This window comes from Caretta caretta, chromosome 4 (genome assembly GCF_965140235.1).
Source record: "Caretta caretta isolate rCarCar2 chromosome 4, rCarCar1.hap1, whole genome shotgun sequence".
Lineage (NCBI taxonomy): Eukaryota > Metazoa > Chordata > Testudines > Cheloniidae > Caretta > Caretta caretta.
The window spans coordinates 108,866,651-108,880,636 of NC_134209.1; the positions used below are offsets into that span (position 1 = coordinate 108,866,651).

The following is a 13,986-nucleotide window of genomic DNA, read 5'->3' on the forward strand; positions in this document are numbered from 1 at the left end:
AGGACAACACTAGTATTTCTCTACTTAGTAGAAGTACTAGTTAAATATTACAATACTATATCTTTACAGGAAAACATACGTGAATTCAAGCTGCATAGCATACTCCTTTGATATGAACGGGATCTGGTCTGGAGCCAAACGCTTAGCCAGCTGTAGTGCGCTGTCCCAGTGCTGCAAATCTCTTCTCATCTGTTACCAAAAGAAATTATTTGAAGTCAGCTTTTTTTTGGGGGGGGGGGGGGGGGGAGGGCAATCTTCTGATGTAAGCATCAAATACTGAATTATTATACTATTTTCTAGTATTAAAAATACAATTACCAATGTTAGAATCTTGACTGGATTCAACAGAAAGTTTGAGACAGATGATAACAAGAAGGTGTTACTGTAATAAGAGGCGTAATACATACTTATCTTAAGCAGTTGACAGACCCATATCATTATGACTCAAAATGTTTAGAAATACTACAAAACTGAGCAGAATTATCACCATGTAAAATAATCAGGTAGTAGTGTATATTAGGTTGGCAAGAAAAACAATTAACATCTGACAAAGTTTTAGGCAACTTAACTGGGTACCTCAAGTGCAGCAACAGGACAGGTGGATGCCAGATATAAATCCTGAGCCAGATTAAAGTCATTAGTAAACATGGCAAGATGTCCGGCTAAAAGGTTGTGGTCTTCTATTCCCTATAAAATAAAATAAAAATACTGAGTGCTACAACTGTCCAGATGATGACCCTATTACAAATTCTTGTCATCTATTACTAATTTTTAAAAGATTCTACAGATCCAACTACCAGGTCATGTCTGTGCATGTGTCACTCTTCACCCAGAAAAAATATGGCACACACTTTTACTGTATGATATGCACAGTGACATAATTTGTTAAAACCTCTCTCATTACACAAGAAATGGGACACTCCTCAACGTACATGTAAGGGCTGCCATCAAATAGGAAAGAGCAGATTCTACCCCCAATACACGGCAGTCAGCAAAATGTAAGGGCCCAATTTTAAAGCCCTCATTTGAACAGTTCCAATAAAGCTAATGGGACTCCTCACATAAGTAAGAGTTGCAGAAGTGGATACCCGTACAATACATACACAAATCAGAAATATGTTTTTTTAGGGTTTTGGCATTTCACAAAAACAGCTGAGGCATTCAAATTACCACAGTTTTTCAGTGGTTTTTAAATGAGAAAATGTTTGAACGCCCTTACCATTAAAACGGTCCAATATCATATTCCTCCTGGAGGCATTCTGCACCAAAAAATTAAAAATTCTGTGCCAAAAATTAAAAATTCTGCACACAATATTTTAAAATTCTGCAAAATTCTGCAAATTTTGTGTGTGAAAATAACACTACATCATTGCACTAATTTCAGTTATTTGGGGAATCTATTTCAAAATACCTGTCAGCACGTATGTCTGTAACAATACAAACACACAAAATTTTCCCCAGGAGTAGAGAGTTAAAGAAACACCTATGACAACCCAGATCCTGTGTCTCTGCCCCCTTCCCGCCCCAACCCAGAGCCCAGCCAGGGGGCCAAACACCCACAACCCCTCCCCTGCCAGAGTGAAGCCATGCCTGCCCCCACAGCCAATACACCTGAACCCTCTCTCCCCCATGGGCCAGATACCCGCACCGTCTCCCATTCAGAGCCCAGCCATAGGACCCCATTGCCCAGATATCCACACCTGCCCAGAGCCCAGCCGTGATTCCCCAAGGCCTGATACCCACTCCTTTCCCCCCCACAGAGCCAGGGATCCAGAGGGAGAAACAGCCTGATGATCAGTTCCAGGCTTGCATGGAGTTTTCTGTGCACCGCCCTCTCCTTGCCTCAGGGCATGCTGGGAACTGCAGCTGCCAGGAACCTTCTAGCTCCTGCCCCCTCCCCCCAGCAGTGTCTTATGTGTGAGCTGGGCTCTGCTGGGTCTAGCAGCACTGCAGCCCATTTCTGTAGGGGAAAGGAAATTCTGCATTGCGCAGTGGTGCAGAATTCCCCCAGGAGTAAATATGAGCAATTTGCAATAGAACAGTCTAACATTTCCTATTTTAATATGCATTTTTAAGATGCACTATTGCAAAGTATTGATCTTAGTTACAATGTAACAATTATGAACATTTCTCAATAAAAACTATAAAAAAATGCTTCATTCTGAATGTCTTGATTGTCTCTGTAAAATCTATACTGTATGAGTAGACACATTGTTGTAACTATAGTATATATATTTGAACAGTATAGAAACTGAATGGAAAGAAGAACAGAGAGAAAGGAATGAGGAAAATGAAATAACATAAAAATGCTCCAATTTTCTGCTTTGTTTTCTTCAAATATATATTACTATGTATACATATATTGTTTTATTAATTTTGGATAAAAAACCCACATTAATGCAACATATTAAGGTTACCTACTTGAACACAAAAAAACTAGAAATGCAAAAGTTTAGTTTCTAAAGGTAATACGAACTCCCACACATTACACACACTATAAATATTACTTGTACATTTAGAAATCTAGTAATCAAAATTACTATATACCATTTACATACAGAATGTGCAAAAGCAAAACATCAACAAAGCAGTGAAAAGTAGTAAACAGAACATATTATTGCCTGCACCCAGTGCCAAGAGGCAAAACAACAGCAGGGGTTTGTTACCCGGTGTGTTTCACTCAATCATCACAACCGGCTGGAGAAGTAGAAAAGTTTATTTGCAGCTGCAAACAAGGTACAGGGAGAATAGAATCTCAAATCCTGCACACCAGAGCAGGTCATTACACACACTTTTATATTCCTTGATGCTACTGCACTACACATCAGCCAATTAAAAAACTTTGCACAAATATTCTGCCTTCCTTATGTGCGTTACAACAATGTTTATTTCCTGCAACCTCTAACAAGCATTCCTAGCAACTTAAACAACCAGCACATCCTGCCTGGCCTTGTAACTATCTCCTATTATTTTTAACTTGGCGTCAGCAAACCTTACACTATAAGGCATTATCTACGGCTGCAACATTGTTTTAAAAGCAAAAGAACTTACTCAAACCAGCCAGGCCTGAATTCTATTAAGGGGGGTTAAGAAGAAGCCCTTAGGCCTTCAGCAGGAAGACTTCCTCAACCCTTATGGCCTTCCATCCCCTCGACTTAACTAGTGGCCATGCCCTGGGATCTCCAACAATATGGAAATATTTTTTTGTGACTTCATATACAAAAAATGAAATGATGACACTAATGTTATATATGTTATATTTAGAAAACCAAACAGAAAAATTATAAAGTAAAGTTTTGAACTAAAGCCTTTATAAGGGCTCTGAACCGTGAGGTGGACAAATTAACAACAAATATGACAACCAGGAGCAATCTTCATGACAACACATACACAATCCAGTTGCCAAATTCTGATTTTAGTTACACCATTGTCAATCCAGAGAGACTCCACTTATTTCAGTAGTTACTCCAAATGAGATCAGAACATAGCCTTAAGATTGTGAAATATGAGGAGAAAGCAGAAGCAACTGCAAAATTTCTTGGTGGGCTCACAAAATCTTTAAAAGCTCCTGTAGCTCACCTTAAAAAAAAAAAACGTAATAGAAATTTTAGTATTCAAACAGTGTTGGGAATTGTCTATGTTAGAGACAAAGGCCAAAAGAATTTGGTAATTTTTAACACTTCCAAAATGTGTAACTCACAGGTGCTTTGCAAGTAGTGCCATTTCAACCATATCAAAGTTTCAAAATCGGCGTTGTCCTGTCTTCTGTTTATTTCTAGAAACATAATACCGTGTTCTCCTTTCTCAGGAATTGTCAGAACCCAGAGGGTGACCCATAGATCTTGTGTTATGAAGAGTAAATAACACATTTTTAAAAATTACACAAAAACATAAGAAATGCCACAGTGAGTCAGACCAATGATCCATCTATCCCAATAACCTGTCTTCCGACAGTGGCCAATGCCAGGGGCTTCAGAGGGAATGAACAGAACAGGTAATCATCACGTGATCCTTCCCCTATTGCCCATTCCCAGCTTCCGGCAAACAAAGGTTAGGGACACCATTCTGCCCATTCTGACTAATAACCATTGATGGACCTATGGTCCATGAACTTGCCTAGTTCTTTTTTGAACCCTGTTATAGTCTTGGCCTTCACAACATCCTCTGGCAAAGAGTTCTACAGGTTGACTGTGTGTTGTGTGAAGAAATACTTCTTTTTGTTTGTTTTAAGCCTGCTGCCTATTAATTTCATTTGGTGACCCCCTAGTTCTTGTGTTATGAGAAGGAGTAGATAACACTTCCTTATTTATTTTCTCCACACCAGTCATGATTTTATAGACCTCAATCATATCCCCCCCCTTAGTCGTCTCTTTTCTAAACAGAAAAGTCCCAGTCTTATTAATCTTTTCTCATATGGAAGCTGTTCCATCCCCCTAATCATTTTTGTTGCCCTTTTCTGAACTTTATCCAATTCCAATATATCTTTTTTGAGATGGGGTGACCAGATCTGCACACGCTATTCAAGATGTGGGTGTACCATAGATTTATATAGAGTCAATATGATATTTTCTATCTTCTTATCTAATCCTTTCCTAATGATTCCTAACAGTCTGTTATCTTTTTTGACTTCTGCTGCACATTGAACAGATGTTTTCAGAAAACTATCCACAATGACACCAAGATCTCTTTCGTGAGTGGTAACCGATAATTTAGACCCCATCATTTTATGTGTGTAGTTGGGAGGGATTATGTTTTCTAATGTGCATTACTCTGCGTTTATCAACATTGAATTTCATCTGCCATTTTATTGCCAAGTCACCCAGTTTTGCGAGATCCTTTTGTAACTCTTTGCAGTCTGCTTTGGACTTAACTACCTTGAATAGTTTTGTATCATCTGCAAATTTTGCCACCTCATTGTTTTACGCCCTTTTCCAGATCATTTATGAATATGTTGAATCGTACGGGTCCCAGTACAGACCCCTGCGGGGGACACCACTATTTACCTCTCTCCAGTATGAAAACTGACCATTTATTCCTATCCTTTGTTTTCCATCTTTTAACCAGGTACTGATCCATGAGAGCATCTTCCCTCTTATCTCATGACAGCTTACTTTGCTTAAGAGCTTTTGGTGAGGGACCTTGTCAAAGGCTTTCTGAAAAATCTAAGTACACTATATCCCCTGGATCACCTTTGTCCACATGCTTGTTGACCCCCTGAAAAGAATTCTAGTACACTGGTGAGGCATGATTTCTCTTTACAAAAACCATGTTGACTCTTCCCCAACAAATTGAGTTAGGCTTATCAGGCTGTAATTGCCAGGATCACCCCTGGAGCCTTTTAAAAAAATTGGCGTCACATTAGCTATCCTCCAGTCATCTGGTACACAAGCTGATTTAAATTAGAGGTTACATACCACAGTATATGTACATGTCGTACTACAGTGCTAAATGCAAATCAACTAATTAAGGAGGGATTCCAGTAAGCATCTAACACATTCTGGAATATGCAAGCTGCCTAGAGATGGCTCTGGTTTCTCCTCAATACATACTCTTCCTCTCCCGCTAAAATACTGACACCACTAAAATAATTCTTCTTCAATATAAACACACAACACCAGAATTCCAGCAATCTTAAAAGTGCATTTTAATCTTAATCTTTCATATTTTTACAAAAATGTTTGGTAATTATTTTAAAATGTTACCTTTATTTGCTCTAGTGACATCACCATCCCAACATTTCCAATTGTCCGATAAACACGTACTGCAAACTCCAATTCCATGTGATGTAGGCAAGCTCTGGCCAGCTCATTCCAACCAGATTGATCATTCAGAAGTTTGCATACCTCCCATGCTTCAGAAAACCTATGCACGGTGAAAAACAAAACTAAAACGAACAGTTGCATTCAATGTGTATTTTATTAGAACATTTTCTTTTAAACCTCAAAAACTAGTTAACCTCAAAGCAGAGGGAAACTGGGGACTGACTAATTTCTAGGTTTGAGGGAAATTGCTAGGAGCCCTGTGACAGGAAAAAACAGGGCCACATGAAAACACCAGCCTGCAGCTTATACAAAATTGCCCCACCTTTCTCCGTCAGAAAAATACTTTATTTCTCTAGCTTACTTCTCACTTGGCACTACACCCTCCCATTGTACTGTTTTTTGCTCCTTTAGAATGGAGGGAGTGGGTGGCATGCATTTTCAGCCAGTATTGAGGCAGAAGCTACCATGCAGCCCAGAATAGGTCTTGAATAAATTACTGTAGCTCTTTCTTTACAGTAAGAAAAAGCATCATTGTGTCATTTGTTACTTGGCTACCCAGACAGACTAAGCACTTATACGGAATGATGGTTCAATATAACTTTATCAATATTCAGCAAGAGATTTTTAGAACACCAGTGTATGCTGTACTGTGTGCTTCAATCATAGAAGGAAATGATTAACCCATATAATTAAAAAGCAGACCTACCTTTTCAGCATTAAAGTCTGAGTAAGTATTTGTTTCAGCTCATTAAACCCGGTGTCTTTCAAAATGCCAAGGAAACTATGAGTACTAAGATAGATATTGTTTGTTTTCCCACTCTGAGTCTGACAGGTTAATTCTCCATTATACAAAAGCAATGGTTTGTGGGAAAAGGGAACTTTTGTGCCACCTGCCAAAATAACCTTGGACCCTGTATTAGGAGATCAGAAAAAAAAAGTTATTTAAAATGCTCCTTCATTATGACATGTTTAGCAACCAGTTGCAGTTGTGAACAGTTAAAAAACGTAAGAGTGAAGGAATCTTATTTTGAAAATTCCAACAGTTTTGTTCTTTTATCCTTTGGCATAGCAGCAGCACTACACCTGGACCAATCTGACTAATTCAAGGTGTCCTGTTTGGCATTCATCATTTACTGTATGTACCAAGTGTAAAAGTATATACCAAAAAAGAATTTGAAGAGCAACTAGCAAAAGACACAAAAAGTATGAGCAATTTTTTTTTAAGTACATCAGAAACAGGAAGCCTGCCAAACAATCAGTGGATGACAGAGGTGCCAAAGGAGCACTCAAGAAAGACAAAAAGCAAAATGACAAGTCTTCACTGCAGAGGATGTGAGGGAGATTCACACACCTGAGGAGGAACTGTCCCAGACTGAAATGTCAATAGAGGAGGTTTTGGAACAAACTGATAAATTAAACAGTAATAAGTCACTAGGATCAGCCAGTATTCACCCAAAAGTTATGAAGGAACTCAAAAATATGAAATTGCAGAACTACTAACTATGGTATGTAACATACCGTTTAAATCAGCCTCTGTAACAGATGACTGGAGGATAGCTAATGCAATGCCAATTTTTAAAAAAGGCTCCTAGCAATTACAGGCTGGTAAGCCTAACTTCAGTACCAGGCAAATTGGTTGAAACTATAGTAAAGAACAGAATTATCAGATACATAGATTAACACAATATTTTGCAGAAGAGTCATCATAGCTTTTGTAAAGGAAAACCATGCCTCACCAATCTATTAGAATTCTTTGAGGGTGTCAACAAGCGTGCTGACAAGGGTGCTCCAGTAGATATAGTATACTTGGACTTTCAGAAAGCCTTTATCTAGGTCACAAACCTTAAGCTCTTAAGCTCCTAAAGGCTCTTAAGCAAAATAATCGGTCATGGGATAAGAGGTAAGGTCCTCTCATGAAGCAGTAACTGGTTAGATACAGGAAACAAAATGTACGAATGGTCTATTTTCACAGTGGAGTGGGGTAAATAGTGGGGTACCTGAAAGAACTGTATGGGGACCTGTGCTATTCAACATATTCATAAATGATCTGGAAAAGTGGGTAAACAGTGATGTGGCACAATTTGCAGACAATACAAAATTTCTCAACATAGTTAAGTCCAAAGCTGATTGTGAAGAGTTAAAAAGGGATCTCATTAATCCGGGTGACTGGAAAATGGCATATGAAATTCAATGTTGATAAGTGCGAAGTAGTGCACATTGGAAAACATTCAATTCTACACACAAAATGAGGGGTCTAAATTAGCTGTTACCACTCAAGAAAGAGGTCTTGTGTCATAGTGGATAGTTCTCTGAAAATGTCCGCTCAATGGCACAGTGGCAGTCAAAAAAGCTAACCGAACGTTAGGAACCATTAGGAAAGGGATAGATAGTAAGACAGAAAAGAGGAGGTACCTGTAACCAGAGGCTCTTTGAGATATGTGCAAACCCTCAGTGGAATACAAATAGGGATCACATGCACACCATGGGTCTGGAGTGGAGAATTAGAAAGTAGTGTCCATCGGTCTGCACATCCACCCTGACTTGCCTCATGGTTTCATCTGAAGAGATAAAAGGCGGGGCAGGCCGACTGCAACTCCAGTTCCTTCTCCACTGCAAATCCAGCAGATCTGCAGCAGAGGGGAAGGAGGGCAGGAAGCGGAATACAGATATGGGCCACGCATTTCGAAGAACCTCCAGTTATAGGTCAGCAAACTCCTCCTCTCCTTCTTCGAGAGATGGGCCCTATTGTATTCCATTGAGGGTGATTAACAAGTGGCACCTAAATTGAAGGAGGATGCGAAGAAGCAGATGAAAGAGATAAGTGGAAGATAGCCATGCCTGGAGGAGGCATCCGTTACTGAGACATTCACCAAGACGTAATGTGCAGTAAAGATGTGTACTGAATTCCATGTGGCTGCTCTACATATATACCAAAGCAGTACATTGTGGAGGCAGGCCATGGTTGAAACCTGGGCTCTCACAGAATGGCCTACACCCCTGAGGATAGTGGCAGGCCAGATAATTGATATAGTGTAATGCACCCCAAAATCCACTTGGAGATTAGCTGTGTAGAGATTGCCTGCCTCTTAACAGTTTCAGCTATTGCAACAATCAATCTGGGTTTTTTCCTGATTGGTCATGGCCTCTGTAGGTAGAAGGCCAAGGCCCCACGGACATGGAGGTAGTGGAGTTGCAGTTTCTCTTCAGAGTTGTGTGGTTTCAGGAAAAAAGCAGGTAAGTGAATGGATTGATTTTCGTGAAACTGGGAAATGACCATTGGCAAAAATTTGGGATGCAGGTGTAAGGAGACTTTTCTTTATAGAAAATCATGAAAGGAGGGTTTGCCATCATGGCCCCAAGTTCACTGACCCTTCTTGCTGAAGTGACAGCAATGAGGAAGGCAATCTTCATGGAGAGGGACATAGAACATGATGCCAGCAGTTGAAAGGGCGATTGAGGTCCCACTGGGTAGTGATGGGTTGTACAGGTGGGAAGGTTTTGATGAGGCCTTTCCAAAACCTAGCAGTCAAGGGTGAGTAAGACAGAATGTTCCTCCACATGGGGCTGAAAGATGCTAATTGCTGTTAGGTGGACCTTAAGAAAGCGGAGGCCAAGCCCTGATGCCTTCAAGGACAGTAGGTAGTCCCGGAGGTGGGGAATCCCCACTCCTTCTGGGGAAAGTCCCTTGTACTCTGCCCCGGACGAGAAGCATTTCCGCTTGGCTCGGTAACAACTCCTAGGGGATTCCTTCCTGCTGCTGGAGAGGATGTTTTGCATGTCTTATGAACACACCCCTTCCAGAGAATATGCCCATCCAAATACCCTGCTCTGAGGTGAAATGCATGTGGATTGGGATGGTTGATGTCGCTGTTGTGCTGCGTCAGGAGATCGGGGAAAGCAGGGATGGGAATTGGGGGACAGGTAGACATACAAAGGAGGTTGGGAAACCAAAACTGTCTGGGCCAGGAGGGGATGATCAGGATGACTGTTGCTCTGTCTTGTCTGATCTTGTGTAGTACTCATGGTAGGAGTTAGAGAGGAGGGAAGACGTAATTGAGTTGGTCTGACCAGGAGAGGATGAGAGCATTGCTCAGAGTGGTGCCTCAGACCTCCTCTGGAGCAATATGTGCTGCATTTTCTATTCACTGGGGATGCGAAAAGGTCTCTGGTCAGAGTTTCCCTCTTGTTGAAGATGTCCTATACCATGGTGTCATGAAGTGTCCAATCGTGGTCAATCATGAACTGTGTACTGAGCAAGTCTGCAATCATGTTGTGTGCCCCTGGGAGATAGGCTGCAGATAAGATGATCTGGTGGGTGATGCACCAGTTCCAAAGGGTGATTGCTTCGGAGCACAGAGTCATCAACCTCGTGTCCCTATTTGTTGCAAAGAGTCGTAGTGTTGTCCAATATTATGAGAATCTGATGGGAATGGATGAGCAGGAGAAAGGCCTGACATGCCATCCTTACAGCTCAGAGCTCCAGAATGTTGGTGTGCATTCTGGACACCCAAAGAGTCCATGTTTCCTGTGTCATGTGTTCACCCATGTGCACTCCCCAGCCTAGGAGGGATATGTTAGTGATAACTGTCTTGTGTGGGGAGCGAGGGTGGGAAGGGAACCCCTACGTGTTCCCTCTACCAGTGGAGGGACGAGATTACCAGGCGTTTGTGTGTGGAGGGGTGGCCTGTGAGCACGAGGTCCACAGCATGATGGTTGGGTGAGTAAACCAACTGGAGCCACAGCCGGAGGCAGTGAAGATGGAGATTTATATGCATGAGGCCATGTGTCCCAGGAAGGATAGGGAAGTCCTGGCTGTGACTGAAGGACTGTTGACTACACGAGTTATGAGTTCTTTCAGGGTCTGGAACCTGTCCCATGGTAGGTAGGTTTATGCAGAGACAGTTGATAGTGGCCCCTATAAAGTCTAGGTATTACATGAGATTTAAGGTTGATTTTTGGCATTGATATTGACCAAGGGAGAACAAAGGGGGATAAGCAACATGGACGTTAAAACCTGGGCTTCATGTCTGGACCGTTTTGCCGATGCCAGTCATTGAGATATGGGAATACGAGGACCCCATAACTCCTGATTTGGGTTGCTACAATGGAGAAAACCTTGGTGAAAACTCTAGGAGCTGAGGTAAATCCACACAGTTTATTAATACATTTAGCACAGTCACAAACACCCCAACTCAGTAAGGTAGATAGAGATACTACAGAATGTACATTTGCACATCCATAAGGAGTATCAAAAGAAAGAAAAAACAAAAACTGTACTTACCAGAAAGTATTGAAAGCTCAGTCTTCCCCCTCCCCACGCTCCATATGTCCTAGAGACTGTAGCCCATATCCTGTACTCCGCCAGGCTAACAGTCTCTGGACCTTTAACATGTGATTTCTAAGCCAATAGGAAATGAAAAGTCACTGAGGCTTTGACCAGCAGCTAACATGTTTCTATGAAAATCTGGGGGGAGCACGGGCTGTTATAGCAGCGACAAGGAAGAGATGAGAGAAAACATGGGTGGAAATCAAATCAGTGTCTTGCATGTCTGTACACTAAAGTAAGTAGTATGAGGTATAAGCAGGAAGAACTTGAAATGCTAGTTAATAAACACAACTATGACATAGTTAGCACCACAGAGACCTGATGGGATAATATGCATGACTGGAATATTGGTACAGAAGGGTACAGCTTGCTCAGAAAGAACAGGCAGGGAAAAAAGGGAGGTCGTGTTGCCTTATATATTAAAAATGTATACACTTGGACTGAGGTTGAGCTGGAAATAGGAGATAGACTTGTTGAAAGTCTCTGGATAAGGACAAAAGGGGTAAAAAACAAGGGCGATGTCATGTAGGAGTCTACTACAGTCCATGTTATCAAGAAGATGACGTGGATGAGGCTTTTTTTAAACAACTAACAAAATCATCCAAAGCACAGGAAGTGCTGGTATTGGGGGACTTTAATGACCCAGACATTTGTTGGGAAAAATAATATGGCAGGGCACAGATTATCCAACAAGTTCTTGGAATGTACTGGAGGCAATTTTTTATTTCAGAAGGTGGAGAAAACTACTAGGGGAGAGGTTGTTCTAGATTTGATTTTGACAAATAGGGAGGAACTGGTTGAGAATTTGAAAGTGGAAGGCTGCTTAGGTGAAAGCGATCATGAAATGGTAGAGTTCATGATTCTAAGGAATGGTAGGAGGGAAAACAGCACAATAAAGATAAGGGACGACTTTAGCAAACTCAGGGAGTGGCAGGTAAGAGCCCATGGGAAGCAAGTCTAAGGGGGAAAACAGTTCAACAGAGTTGTCAGTTTTTTAAAGAGACATTACGGGCACAAGCTCAATCTATCCCATTGCATAGGAAAGACCGGAAGTATGGCAAGAGACAACCCTCTCTTAACCAGGAAATCTTCAATGATCTAAAACTGAAAAAAAGCCTACAAAAAGTGGAAACTAGGTCAAATTACAAAGCATGAATATAAACAAATAAACAAGGACAAAATTAGAAAGGCCAAAGCAAAAAATGAGATTAAACTAGCTAGAGACATAAACGGTAACAAAAAACATTATACAGATACATTAGAAGCAAGAGAAAGAACAAGATCAAGGGTAGGCCCATTACTCAGTGAGGGAGGAAAAACTACAACAGAAAATGTGGAAATGGCAGAAGTGCTAAATTACATTTGTGTTTCAGTTTTCACCAAAGAAATTTAGTAGCAACTGGACATCTAACATAGTGAATGCCAGTGTAAATGAAGTAGGATCAGAGGTTAAAATAGGGAAAGAACAAGGTAAAAATTAGTTAGACAAGTTTGATGTCTTCAGGTCACCAGGGCCTGATGAAATATATTCTAGAATACTCAAGGAGCTGATCGAGCAGATATCTGAGCCATTAGCAATTATTTTCGAAAAGTCATGAAAGATGGGAGAGATTCCAGAGGACTGGAAAAAGGGCAAATATAGTGCCAATCTATAAACAGAGAAATAACGACAACCTGGGGAATTACAGACCAGTCATCTTAACTTCAGTACCTGGAAAGACAATGGAGCAAATAACTGAGCAATCAATTTGGAAACACCTAGAAGATAATAAGGTGATAAGTAACCATCAGCATGAATTTGTCAAGAACAAATTGTGTCAAACCAACCTAACAGATGTCTTTGACAGGGTAACAAGCCTTGAGGATATGGGGGAAGTGGTAGATGTGATATTTCTTCACTTTAGTGAGGCTTTTGATACGGTCTCACATGACCTTCTCATAAACAAACTAGGAAAATACTACCTCGATGGAGTTACTATAAGGTGGGTGCATAACTGTTTGGAAAACTGTTCCCAGACAGTAATCAGTGGTTCAGTGTCAAGCTGGAAGGGCATAACGAGTGCGGTCCTGTGGGGATCAGTTCTGGGTCTGGTTCTGTTCAGTATCTTCATCAATGATTTAGATAATGGCATAGAGAGTACACTTATAAAATTTGCAGATGATACCAAGCTGGGAGAATTTGCAAGTGCTTTGGAGGATAGCATTAAAATTCAAAATGATCTGGACAAACTGGAAAAATGGTCTGAAGTAAATAAGATGAAAATCAATAAAGACAAATGCAAAGTACTCCACTTAGAAAGGAACAATCAGTTGCGCGCACATAAAATGAGAAATGACTGCCTAGGAAGAAGTATTGCAGAAAGTAATCTGGGGGTCATAGTGGATCACAAGCTAAATATTAGTCAACAACATCACACTGTTGCAAAAAAAGTAAACATCATTCCAGGGTGTATTAGCAGGAGTGTGGTAAGACAGACAAAAAGTAATTCTTCTGCTCTACTCAGCACTAATTAGATCTCAACTAGAGTAATGTGTCCAGTTCTGGGCACCACATTTCAGGAAAGATGTGGACAAATTGGTGAAAGTCCACAGAAGAGCAACAAAAATGATTAAAGGACTAGAAAACATGACATATGAGGGAAGATTGAAAAAATTGGGTTGTTTAGTCTGTAGAAGGGAAGACTGAGAAGGGACAGGATAACAGTTGGCCTCCAGGAGCTATCCCATAGTGCTCCATTGTGACCGCTCTGGACAGCGCTCTCAACTCGGATGCACTGGCCAGGTAGACAGGAAAAGCCCCGCGAACTTTTGAATTTCATTTCCTGTTGGGCCAGCTGATCAGCACAAGTGACCATGCAGATCTCATCAGCAGAGGTGATCATGGAGTCCCAGAATCAC

General features: G+C 40.9%; 1 protein-coding gene across 2 annotated transcripts in view; it reads right to left on the minus strand.

The window, feature by feature from the left end:
* Positions 1–13,986, minus strand: part of WDR19 (WD repeat domain 19) — a 127,467-nt gene that overhangs the window by 56,542 nt on the left and 56,939 nt on the right. For both annotated transcript variants that reach the window (XR_007356450.2, XM_048848545.2), the window contains exons 17-20: positions 6,469–6,673; positions 5,703–5,862; positions 577–687; positions 80–189 (exon numbers count right to left, since the gene is read on the minus strand). Coding sequence is in view for 1 of the 2 variants with exons in the window: in XM_048848545.2 (XP_048704502.2) it covers positions 80–189; positions 577–687; positions 5,703–5,862; positions 6,469–6,673 (586 nt within the window). In the remaining variant the exon portion in view is untranslated. The remainder of the gene's footprint in view (positions 1–79; positions 190–576; positions 688–5,702; positions 5,863–6,468; positions 6,674–13,986) is intronic.